Source organism: Pistacia vera, unplaced genomic scaffold (genome assembly GCF_008641045.1).
Source record: "Pistacia vera cultivar Batoury unplaced genomic scaffold, PisVer_v2 Contig117, whole genome shotgun sequence".
Taxonomy (NCBI): Eukaryota; Viridiplantae; Streptophyta; class Magnoliopsida; order Sapindales; family Anacardiaceae; genus Pistacia; species Pistacia vera.
Window position 1 is genome coordinate 1,911,887 of NW_022195215.1, and position 13,764 is coordinate 1,925,650.

Consider the following 13,764-nt stretch of genomic DNA (forward strand, 5'->3'; position numbering starts at 1 on the left):
AACTTTTAGTAGGAATATGCCACATTGAAGAAACAGACTCAGAATTAGCTTAAGCAAATGAAGGAATGGAAACAAAAGCAACAGGTGCTTTGAAAGGAAAATCAATTTCATCAAATGTGACACTTTGACAGATGTATAATCGACCAAAATGTTCAAGACACTTGTATCATTTATGATGTAAACTATAGCCAACAAAAGTGAATTTTCTAGTGTGAAAATTAAATATATGAGAACAATAGGGTCTAAGAATGGGATAAACTGCACAACCAAACACTTTGATGGCTGAGTAGTTAGAAAAAGTGTGGAATAAGACTTGAAAAGGAGATGCATTGGATAAAACAGGTGTGGGGAGCCTATTAGTTAAATATGCAGCTGTTTGGAAAGCAAACCACTATAATTTAAGTGGCATGCAGGCTTAAGCAAGTAAAGTGAGGCCTTGTTCTACAATTTGTCTATGCTTTCTCTCAACCTTACCATTTTGTTGGTGTGTGTGGGGACAAGGATGTCTAAAAAGAGTACCATGTTCTTGAAGGTAAGGTACAAGACTTCTAAATTCACCTCCCCAATTAGTTTGGACACACTTTAAAGGAGCATTGAACTGTTTTTTAACTAGAGTATGAATTGTTTGAAAACAGTAAAGGTCTCGAATTTTGATTTTAAAGGAAAAAGCTAAGTGAACCTGCTGTGGTCATCTAAAAATTGGATGTAATATCGAAAACCTTCAGGAGAAGGGACAGGGGAAGGTCCCCAAAGATCAAAATATACTAATTCAAAAGGTACAAATGCATGAAATGTAGATCTAGGATATGTAGACTAATGCAACTTGCCAAATTGGTAAGCTAGACAAAATGTAATATCATTTTTAACATGATGGGAAATGTTTAAATCAGTGAGAACCTTTTTAAGTATTATCATGTTTGGATGGCCCAATCTTTTGTGCCATAACATAACATTAGTCTTTTGAGTAGGCAAAGTTTGAATAGGTTGAAAAATATTGTGTTTATTGACAACAGATACATCACCATTAAAGGATACAAGATTTGATACAAAAGGTCTATTATGTTGCATACAAGTTTGATCAACTGATTTAGTACATGTTGATGTTCAATTATTGTAAACAGTAGGTAACAACAAGTGTTTAAGGAAATATGTATTGAAAGACTTATTAAAAGGTTTAATAAAGGAAGTGGCACAGCTATTGTTAGACTTGAAGTTGGAAGAAGGAGCCAAGACTTCAGTAGAGTTGAGAAAGGAATTGGCAGGAACTTGGAGTTGATACAACCCACCTTTAAGCATTCCTTGAAGAAAAATTGCTTTGAAAGACTTGTCCTTGATCACACAAGAGTCAGTAAGAAACTCAACATTGACATTGTTATCTCTAGTGAGTTTAGATATACTAAGTAGGTTTTTTGTCATATGGGGAACACACAAGACATTCCTAAGATGCAAGACTCTTACTAGACAAAATAAAGTGACATAACCAATGTGTGTGATAGAGAGAAGCTCACCATTTCTAACTTGAAGCTGTTCACTACCTGCATAGCTAGTGCTGCCTGTCAGTTGGGAGAAATCTAAGGTGTTGTTGCTCCAAAATCCATGTACTAAACAGCATCTTGAACAGTAGATGGCGTGGCAATGTAGTTGATGGCAGCAGGGGTTTGATTATGAAATTGAGACTATTATGAAATTGAGACTAAGCCATGAGGACTTGATTATGCAAATTGACAGCAACTGAGTTTGACTGATTATTAGCATTAACATTTGCAACATTGACATTTGCAAATCTAGGAGCTGAAGTAAGCTGAGAAGAAAATGCATTCTAAGGTTACATTAATGGTCCTGGATGAGAGCTTTGCGTGTAATGATGAGTTGGAGCTGAAGAATATTGACTTCCAGAATTGAATATGGGTGGTCTGAGGAAGTCTGGAGGATTGAAATTGTGTCGAACTAATGGATTATTCCCTGTATAGTTGACATCAAATATGTGATAGCAGTGTAGTGCTAAGTGACCTGTCTTCCCACATACTTGACAAATGAGCTTACCTCTGCCACCCCATCTGCCTCTACATCTTCCATAGTTTCCACCAGAATAGTTCCCAAAAAACTGTTGATTATGAAACTGATTCTGAGGCATGGGATATATGGATTGAGTTTGATTAGGGTAAAGTAAGAAGGACTAAACTGAGAGGGATTGTAAGTGGAGGCTTGTTGTAAAAGAGGTGTTATTGCACGAAATTGAGAGGTACTGGTGGGAAATGAGGAGGTCAAATTAGTTTGTGATTTCCTGTTGTCACTATCAATTGACAGAGTAGCAACATTAGCTAGACCACGATGGAACTCATTATGTACAACTGAGTTCATTACAGCATTAGCTTTTTCTAACCTAAGTTCCAATTTTTGCAGAACAATCTATGCTTCTTGCACAGATATGGGATCAAATTTGGATTCCAATCTAGTAGTTATGTTAACAACTGCAACATCATACTCAGAATAATGTCCATCTGGGATGTAATTGAGTAATTCTTCATCAGTTACAACAATTCCACTTGCGGATAGATTCTCGGCAAAACCTTTCATTTTAAGAAAATAATCATGCATACTCATATTTTCCTTTTTTTGTATTTTGCAGTAAACTCTTAACATGCAATGTCTTAGCTCTGAACTCAGTCAGAAATTCTTTCTCTAATGTAAGCCAAATGTCTGTGGCAAATTGACATTTAGATATGACAACAAACATAGTTTTTGAGATTGAAGATAACAACCAGCTAACTAAGAGTTTATAGATTTTCTTCCACAAAACATACTCTGGATTAGGTTTTTTTATTACCTCTAAGCTTGAATCATCAGCTTGTACTCTTACAAATGGAGCAGGCATGGATTCAGTCCAGTTAAGTGTTCTTCAAGGTCATGAGCTCCAATAGCAAATAACACATGAGACTTCCAAAATCAGTGATTGTCTTGTGTTAATTTGGGTGAATTCACTAGGAGTGTTGACAAAGACATTGAAGACGAGTTGACGAAATTGACTGAATCAGAGGTAAGTTTGGAGCTTAGATTCTTATCAGATTTGTTGAATGGAAATGTCGGCCATTTTTTACGTTAGTCGATGGCTCTGATACCAAGTGAAGAAAGAAAGTGCAAGAAATCAGTAAGAACATGCAAGAAATTTCAAGAGAAAAATGGTAAAGTGAGAATGTGTATTCTTCCATTAACTGATTCAGTTGAAGATACAGTGCTTATATACAAATCTAACTAACAAACTTAACAGCTCTTAACAGAAACTGCTAATAGTCAAATGAGTCAACTGACGGAGGTAAACAAGTCAGGCTTCTAACATTTTCACATCCTAACATCCTCCCTTAAATTGGACTTCCATACTTCAGTACAATCAATTGATATACATCCTAACAACCTCCAACTAATTTTTCATGCGAATCCTCCAATATTGGTTGATACCCATACCTAGATTTGTATAAACCACCCATTTTCTACATATCAACACAATATAAATTTAAACAACCATGAAAACAACAACTCATCACAAAAATAGCTTACTAAACATGATTTATATACATATATGCAACATACTCAATGATTTATTTCAAATTGGAAAACTTATCGAATACTCTCTTCTAAACCTTTTAATAACCCAATAATATATTGCTCAAATATGTCTAACAATAGCTCCTTTAGATCACAAAACAAGTTTTCACTTAGGATTTTCAANTGGCAGGAACTTGGAGTTGATACAACCCACCTTTAAGCATTCCTTGAAGAAGAATTGCTTTGAAAGACTTGTCCTTGATCACACAAGAGTCAGTAAGAAACTCAACAATGACATTGTTATCTCTAGTGAGTTTAGATATACTAAGTAGGTTTTTTGTCATGTGGGGAACACACAAGACATTCCTAAGATGCAAGACTCTTACTAGACAAAATAAAGTGACATAACCAATGTGTGTGATAGAGAGAAGCTCACCATTTCCAACTTAAAGTTGTTCACTACTTGCATAGCTGGTGCTGCCTATCAGTTGGGATAAATCTAAGGTGTTGTTGCTCCAAAATCCATGTACTAAACAACATCTTGAACAGTAGATGGCGTGACAATGTAGTTGATGGCAGCAGGGGTTTGATTATGAAATTGAGACTAAGCCATAAGGACTTGATTATGCAAATTGACAGCAACTGAGTTTGACTAATTATTAGCATTAACATTTGCAACATTGACATTTGCAGATCTAGGAGCTGAAGTAAGCTGAGAAGAAAATGCATTCTAAGGTTGCATTGATGGTCCTGGATGAGAGCTTTGCGTGTAATGATGAGTTGGAGCTGAAGAATATTAACTTCCAGAATTGAATATGGGTGGTCTAAGGAAGTCTGGAGGACTGAAATTGTGTCGAACTAATGGATTACTCCCTATATAGTTCACATCAAATCTGTGATAGCAGTGTAGTGCTAAGTGACATGTCTTCCCACATACTTGACAAATGAGCTTATCTCTGCCACTCCATCTGCCTCTACATCTTCCATAGTTTCCACCATAATAGTTCCCAGAAAACTGTTGATTATGAAACTAATTCTAAGGCATGGGATATATGGATTGAGTTTGATTAGGGGTAAAGTAAGAAGGACTAAACTAAGAGGGATTGTAAGTGGACGCTTGTTGTAAAAGAGGTGCTATTGCACGAAATTGAGAGGTACTGGTGGGAAATGAGGAGGTCAAATTAGTTTGTGATTTCCTATTGTCACTATCAATTGACAGAGTAGCAACATTAGCTAGACCACGATGGAACTCATTATGTACAACTGAGTTAATTACAGCATTAGCTTTTTCTAACCTAAGTTCCAATTTTTGCAGAACAATCTATGTTTCTTGCACAGATATGGGATCAAATTTGGATTCCAATCTAGTAGTTATGTTAATAACTGCAGCATCATACTCAGAATAATGTCCATCTAGGATGTAAGTGAGTAATTCTTCATCAGTTACAACAATTCCACTTGCGGATAGATTCTCGGCAAAACCTTTCATCTTAAGAAAATAATCATGCATACTCATATTTTCCTTTTTTTGTGGTTTGCAGTAAACTCTTAACATGCAATGTCTTAGCTCTGAACTCAGTTAGAATTTCTTTCTCTAATGTAAGCCAAATGTCTGTGGCAAATGGACATTTAGATATGACAACAAACATAGTTTCTGAGATTGAAGATAACAACCAGCTAACTAAGAGTTTATAGATTTTCTTCCACAAAACATACTCTAGATTAGATTTTTTTATTACCTCTAAGCTTGAATCATCAACTTGTACTCTTACAAATGGAGCAGGCATGGATTCAGTCCAGTTAGGTGTTCTTCAAGATCATGAGCTCCAACAACAAATAACACATGAGACTTCCAAAATCAGTGATTGTCTCATGTTAATTTGGGTGAATTCACTAGGAGTGTTGACAAAGACATTGAAGACGAGTTGACGAAATTGACTGAATCAGAGGTAAGTTTGGAGCTTAGATTCTTATCAGATTTGTTGAATGGAAATGTCGGCCATTTTTTACGTTAGTCGATGGCTCTGATACCAAGTGAAGAAAGAAAGTGCAAGAAATTAGTAAGAACATGCAAGAAATTTCGAGAGAAAAATGGTAAAGTGAGAATGTGTATTCTTCCATTAACTGATTCAGTTGAAGATACAGTGCTTATATACAAATCTAACTAACAAACTTAACAGCTCTTAACAGAAACTGCTAATAGTCAAATGAGTCAACTGAAGAAGGTAAACAAGATAGGCTTCTAACATTTTCACATCCTAACATCCTCCCTTAAATTGGACTTCCATACTTCAGTACAATCAATTAACATACATCCTAACAACCTCCAACTAATTTTTCATGCGAATCCTCCAATATTGGTTGATACCCATACCTAGATTTGTATAAACCACCCATTTTCTACATATCAACACAATATAAGTTTAAACAACCATGAAAACAACAACTCATCACAAAAATAGCTTACTAAACATGATTTATATACATATATGCAACATACTCAATGATTTATTTCAAATTGGAAAACTTATCGAATACTCTCTTCTAAACCTTTTAATAACCCAATATACTACTCAAATACGTCTAACAATAGCTCCTTTAGATCACAAAACAAGTTTTCACTTAGGATTTTAAAGTTGAAGCATGAGTTTTTCTTTAAAGTTTAGGGATTTGTCAATAAGGGCAATTTTGTTCGAAAATTTAGTGTAAAATGGGATTGTGCTATTTCTTGAAACACTTTCTAAAAAGTGCTAGTTTTCAACTTCATACTTAAAATAGTGCCGTTTAATATAATTTCTCTTTTTTTGCTATTCATAATTTATTTTTCAAGTAAAAGTTATTACACAATATACTATAATTTGAATCAAATCGTTGGAGGGAAACTTTTACTCTAATCACAATTTAGCCGTTAAATTACTTTGATGACTAGACATGTTTTTATTTATTAGCTCAGAAATTATTAAATATTATCACTTACATCAATAGTTATAAACACTTTACCGGAGCGAAGGAAGTGAAAAGATGGGCAGCAATATTGATTATAGATTTGATCATTTGAGAACAAATAATTTTTAAATAAAAAAAGTAATCACCTTTTGAAAGTACTTCAATGATAGCGAAAAACAAGTTTAAAGATATGAAATAAGCTTTAAATATTTAGTAATCTCCATAAAAGTAACCAAGATCTTCTATTGGAGCTAAAGTAATTAACCAAATCTTAAAAGATTAAATATTTTCAAATAAAGTTATTTGTGTAAAAGCAAATCAAAGTATTTAAAGAGTTTTCTTTTTCTCTTTTTATTAAAGCCAAAGGACGCGAGCTGCTTCCTTAAAAATTGCAATTTATATATAAATTTATGAAAAGTATATTAAATGTTCTTAAGACTTTAATTAGTCAAATAATATTAAATTGGTAAAAAAAAATTATAATATAGTTTTTTATTTTGTATTATTTTGAAATTAGAAAAACATATTTTCATTTAGGATTATTTGAAAATTACGAAGCAGCTTTTTAAAATCTCAACACATGTTTGGCACGTTATATTGTATATGTAAGAACGTCATCTAGTACAATAAACACACTAACCATACAAATAATGCACCTTAATATATATTTGATATAGTATTGTATTATAGGTATATATAACACTATAATATACAATGCCATGCACAAAATGAGCTAAAGCAACAGATAGCCCACAACTGTAACAAATATATTACACAATTATATAAGTGATGTGTTAGATATATAACAAATTTTCTATAAACTAACTTGACAAGGGGAAAAAAAAAAAAAAAAAAACCTATGCCATATATTTCTTTTAATAACCAAAATAACTATGGTTGCGTTTGGTTCAGGGTGATATACGATTAATCTTGTAATCTTTGTTTAATTTTCAAGATTCTCTCGTTTAGTTGTCAAGTAATAAAATATTACATAATCTTTTATTGTAAATAGTGTTTACTGTTGATAATATTCGGACAATCAGATTACCTTCCCAACGAGTGTTAATAAAAAATTACCAAGGTAATCTTAATTTTGACCCTATTTTGCCCTTAATATTTTATCATTTCGGACACATTTACCCTCATATGTCTACCAAATAATAATTACCTAGACCCCCTACATTTGAGAATTTAGCTAAAACACCACAGCCATAAAAAAGTTTAAAAGTTAACAAAATACCCCTAGGCACCCAAGACCACTGCTGGCCGCTGGCGAAAGTCGTCATATCGGCATAAGACCGATGGGATCTTGTCAATCGTGTACTAGTAAGGACGTTTCCGGTAACAACCAGATCTGGTCGTTTCACGGCCAAAGATGTGGTTGTGAAACGCCATAGATCTGGTCGTGAAATGCCATAGATATGGCCGTGAAAAGACCATATCTATGGCCGTTTCACGACCATATCTTTGGCCATGAAATGACCATATTCACAGTCAGATCTACTCGTTTGATCCATGGCCAAATTAGGCCTTACCGGGGCAGGACCAGCCAGTCGTGTGCCATTACGGCGGCTACCGGCGGTGGCTTGGGGTGGATAGGGGTGATTTTGTTACAAATTAAAGTTTTATATGGTTAGGGTGTTTTAGCAAAATTTCAACTATAGAGGGTTAAAAGAAATAATTTAAAAAATAATAGAATAAAATAATATTATATTATTATTTAAAAAGGAGGGCAATTTAGTAATCTATATAACATACCCACTCATTTATCCTCTCAACAAAACATATTATTATAACATACCCACTAATTTATTCCAACCAACCAAACACATTTCTCTAAAAATTCTATAGTAATCTATCTTCCAATAATACAACATTCTTCAGTATTATAACATTCCCTGAACCAAATGCACCCTATAATTCATATAAAATTTGCAAGATGTTTTATGAAATTTAGAAACATTAAAGGAAAACATGTCTATTTATGAGATTTTAAATACTATTTTAAAAGTACTATATGGACAAAATACATGTAACTTTGAATATAATATTAGCTAAACATAGTAAAAATATAGTAAAAATGTCTTAAATAGTAAACCAATTTGGTAGGTACCTTAAATACATTTTCAAGAAAATAAAAAATATAAATAACCTTTATTAATTATTTTGTAAGGAATTGTTTTTATAATCAATGTCATCGATCGCTTTATATATATATATATATATATATATATGAATCTCTCATTTTATCTTATCTTATCTTGTTTCCTAAATTAGCATTCCATAATTAACATATTTAAGATATTAATAATTTTAAATTCTATATAACAACATAAATAAGTTTGAATAATATATACAATAGAATCTCTCTATAGTCATATTATTGAGATCAACTAAATTTATTACTATAAAGAGGTTATAACNATTTGATATAGTATTGTATTATAGGTATATATAACACTATAATATACAATGCCATGCACAAAATGAGCCCACAACTGTAACAAATATATTACACAATTATATAAGTGATGTGTTAGATATATAACAAATTTTCTATAAACTAACTTGACAAGGGGAAAAAAAAAAAAAAAAAAACCTATGCCATATATTTCTTTTAATAACCAAAATAACTATGGTTGCGTTTGGTTCAGGGTGATATACGATTAATCTTGTAATCTTTGTTTAATTTTCAAGATTCTCTCGTTTAGTTGTCAAGTAATAAAATATTACATAATCTTTTATTGTAAATAGTGTTTACTGTTGATAATATTCGGACAATCAGATTACCTTCCCAACGAGTGTTAATAAAAAATTACCAAGGTAATCTTAATTTTGACCCTATTTTGCCCTTAATATTTTATCATTTCGGACACATTTACCCTCATATGTCTACCAAATAATAATTACCTAGACCCCCTACATTTGAGAATTTAGCTAAAACACCACAGCCATAAAAAAGTTTAAAAGTTAACAAAATACCCCTAGGCACCCAAGACCACTGCTGGCCGCTGGCGAAAGTCGTCATATCGGCATAAGACCGATGGGATCTTGTCAATCGTGTACTAGTAAGGACGTTTCCGGTAACAACCAGATCTGGTCGTTTCACGGCCAAAGATGTGGTTGTGAAACGCCATAGATCTGGTCGTGAAATGCCATAGATATGGCCGTGAAAAGACCATATCTATGGCCGTTTCACGACCATATCTTTGGCCATGAAATGACCATATTCACAGTCAGATCTACTCGTTTGATCCATGGCCAAATTAGGCCTTACCGGGGCAGGACCAGCCAGTCGTGTGCCATTACGGCGGCTACCGGCGGTGGCTTGGGGTGGATAGGGGTGATTTTGTTACAAATTAAAGTTTTATATGGTTAGGGTGTTTTAGCAAAATTTCAACTATAGAGGGTTAAAAGAAATAATTTAAAAAATAATAGAATAAAATAATATTATATTATTATTTAAAAAGGAGGGCAATTTAGTAATCTATATAACATACCCACTCATTTATCCTCTCAACAAAACATATTATTATAACATACCCACTAATTTATTCCAACCAACCAAACACATTTCTCTAAAAATTCTATAGTAATCTATCTTCCAATAATACAACATTCTTCAGTATTATAACATTCCCTGAACCAAATGCACCCTATAATTCATATAAAATTTGCAAGATGTTTTATGAAATTTAGAAACATTAAAGGAAAACATGTCTATTTATGAGATTTTAAATACTATTTTAAAAGTACTATATGGACAAAATACATGTAACTTTGAATATAATATTAGCTAAACATAGTAAAAATATAGTAAAAATGTCTTAAATAGTAAACCAATTTGGTAGGTACCTTAAATACATTTTCAAGAAAATAAAAAATATAAATAACCTTTATTAATTATTTTGTAAGGAATTGTTTTTATAATCAATGTCATCGATCGCTTTATATATATATATATATATATATGAATCTCTCATTTTATCTTATCTTATCTTGTTTCCTAAATTAGCATTCCATAATTAACATATTTAAGATATTAATAATTTTAAATTCTATATAACAACATAAATAAGTTTGAATAATATATACAATAGAATCTCTCTATAGTCATATTATTGAGATCAACTAAATTTATTACTATAAAGAGGTTATAACTTAATAGAGATGTAGTTGTAAAAATTATTATTTTAATTTCTTATTTTATAATTCATGTTTTAATAGTATTAAGATTTCAATTCATGTTTTAGTAGTATTAGGATTTCAATTCATGTTTTAATAGTATTATGATTTCAATTCATGTTTTAGTAGTATTAGGATTTCAATTTATTGTTTTAATAGCATTAGGATAGTAAGGAAATGGATATCAAAGAGTCATTACATAATTGAGTGATCAGATTCGATAACTTCATTACAGTAATTAAATGGATATTAATGCTTTCATCAATCATCCGAATGAGTAATTATGCTTTAACTAAAGAAGAAATCATTATTGAAATTAGACAAGAAGATGAAGTAGATAATCCTGAGGATAATAGTATGAAAATACTAAAAGTTTCATACCAAGAAACTCTAAATATGCTTGAGAGGCTAGAAATATTTTGGCTTCAACAAGAAGATGTTCATGCTTACAACTTATTACATACCTACAAGATAAAAGATATGGTAACAACTCTAAAACATAAATCATTGTCCTAAACAACTTTAGATAAATATTTTATTTCACCTTAACCCTTTAATATAACATAGCATATATTTTTACAATATACATATAATTATTACTATGTAAAGTCAAGTTCCTTAAGGCAGAATCTAAAAAAATTATAACTTATTACAATATAAAATTTATTCTTATTTATAACTAACCTAAGTTGAGACCAAAATTTTTTATGACTACATGGAGGTTATTTCTATATAGAATATCACTAAAAAAAAGTTCTATTGTAATACTAATTCATTTCCCTTGTTATCAATATGTTGTTAATGTTGTATGTTATAGCATATATGTACACCAGAAATCTCAACCAACATATATCTTGCCTTTGCAATCCCTAGAACCCTTAAAAAATTGGCAAAGATCAATAGTACATGGAATGAAATTAACAATTATTTTCTTAGTATGTTGGATTAATGCAGTTAAGAAATTTGGTGTCTTTCACAAGCATGTGATTAAGGTACCCTTAAGTTGAATGAAAAGGCCAATACCCCATTTAATAGTTGCTTCAATCACTTGTCAAAGGGTCAAATACAAAGGAATATTGAGAACAAGGTCTACTAATATGTTAATCAAATTTTAGGATTTTCTTATAATCTTGTCCGGGATACACGCAACATTTATTAAGAACATTGAATAAAATATTCATAGCATAGAACTTGAGAAAATATTACCAAATAACATAGTATTGTTGGGTAACACGATAAACACAACATTAATAACATCAAACACAAAATTAATAACATAAACATTATCTTCGAATACTAATCTTCTACTTTAAAATTTTCACATGTTACTATCCAATAAATCTCTTAAGATTGAGACAATAAGTCTTTAGACATGCCAAACACTATATTAATAACATAAACATTTTTTTCACATTTTTGTTAATATACTTGAATTTCTAAATTTCATATTTTACTTTCTAAAGTTAAATATTTTAAGACTGTAAAAGAAGTCTTTTAAATGAAATCAATTGTACTATATAAATGTTGAAGTCAGAACCCTTGATTATCTGGAAGTTTTGAAATTACAATCCACAAATTGTCCCTTGTAATATTTTGTTGACCAAGAATCTCCCTTGAAAGATTGACAAAATGAATAGTACATTGGAAGAAACAATAAACAATATCTGGTTTGGCAAGATTTTCTCGAAGAAAATAAGGCAAAAATGTACGACCAACTGTGTTTGCAATAATAGTGAAAGAAATGTGGTGATGCACGTGCATGGGAATAGCCTTAAGTCGAAGAAAAGGCCAATTAAAGTTGAAATAGTTGCCTCAAGCACCTAACAAAGGGTCAAATGGAATAATAATTAAGAAAGAAAAGGTCTAATAATATATTAACTGGAAACAAACACCGCACCTTCTTTGCTTGTTGTCTAATTCAAAAATCAACCGAGAAGATCCTCAAGATTCTTGATGAAATCTGCAGGATCTTGCTTTCCGAACTGTACAGATATCCTCAAGATTTGTCTCTCAATGCCTTCCCATTTAAAAGTCGCTTACCCTTTTCTTCATTTTCATCATCATCTTCATCTCTCAACATCTTCTACCTTAATTTTAACGCAAGAAAAAAATATTCAATCATGGGTATGGCTACTGCCGAAACTCAACCTCAGTTTCATGTTCTTGCTGTTGATGACAGCGTTATTGACAGAAAGTTGATTGAGAAACTCCTTAAAACTTCTTCTTATCAAGGTAACAATTAGATCCTTTAATTTCTTTTTAATTTTCTTGATTTTCCGGGGATCTTTTGTATGTTTTTGTTTTTAAAAGTTGAAATTAATCAAACTTTTGTATGTTTTTGTTTTTAACAGTTACTGCTGTGGACTCTGGGAGTAAAGCCCTGGAATTTTTGGGTTTGTTGAATGAAGAAGAAGAGATAAATTCAGAATTTGCTTCTTTTTCTCCTCATCATCATGATATAGAAGTCAATCTGATTATTACAGATTACTGTATGCCAGGAATGACTGGCTATGATCTCCTCAGAAAAATCAAGAAATCAGCATCATTGAAAGATATTCCAGTTGTGATAATGTCCTCAGAAAATGTTCCTTCAAGAATTAATAGATGTTTGGAAGAAGGAGCTGAAGAATTCTTTCTGAAGCCGGTTCAATTATCAGATGTAAGCAAGCTTAAGCCTCATCTCATGAAGGGAAAATCAAAGGAGAATATTAATGGTGAAATAAACAATAACAAGAGAAAAGGCATGGAAGAAATTAGCTCTCCTGATAGAACAAGAACAAGATACAATAACACTAATGGCTTGGAAGTTATCTAATTGGGGCCACAAGTTAAATAATGTTTTCTGATTTACTTTTAATTTGTAGGATTTTAATTCCTGCAACAATTTTATCTGTTTTTATTTTTGTTCTATGATTTTACTTTTATTTTAACCTTGATTGTACAGTTTCTCCATATAAATTTTTTTATTGGGAGAGGGAGATATAGGTATATAAGTTATAATAATGAGACTTACTTTGGATTATTGTAATTTTATTATCAAAAGAAAAATATTCATTCAATTTTGTATCATTATTTTTTTTTTTCATGATA

The 13,764-nt window shown here is 31.5% G+C and overlaps 1 protein-coding gene across 1 annotated transcript; it reads left to right on the top strand.

Annotated features, from left to right (window-relative positions):
* Positions 1-12,546: 12,546 nt before the first annotated feature.
* LOC116107286 (two-component response regulator ORR4-like) lies at positions 12,547-13,764 on the top strand. The gene is made up of 2 exons (XM_031393576.1): positions 12,547-12,906; positions 13,026-13,764. The coding sequence occupies exons 1-2, from the start codon at positions 12,795-12,797 to the stop codon at positions 13,487-13,489; spliced, it is 576 nt and encodes a 191-aa protein (XP_031249436.1). The 5' UTR covers positions 12,547-12,794; the 3' UTR covers positions 13,490-13,764.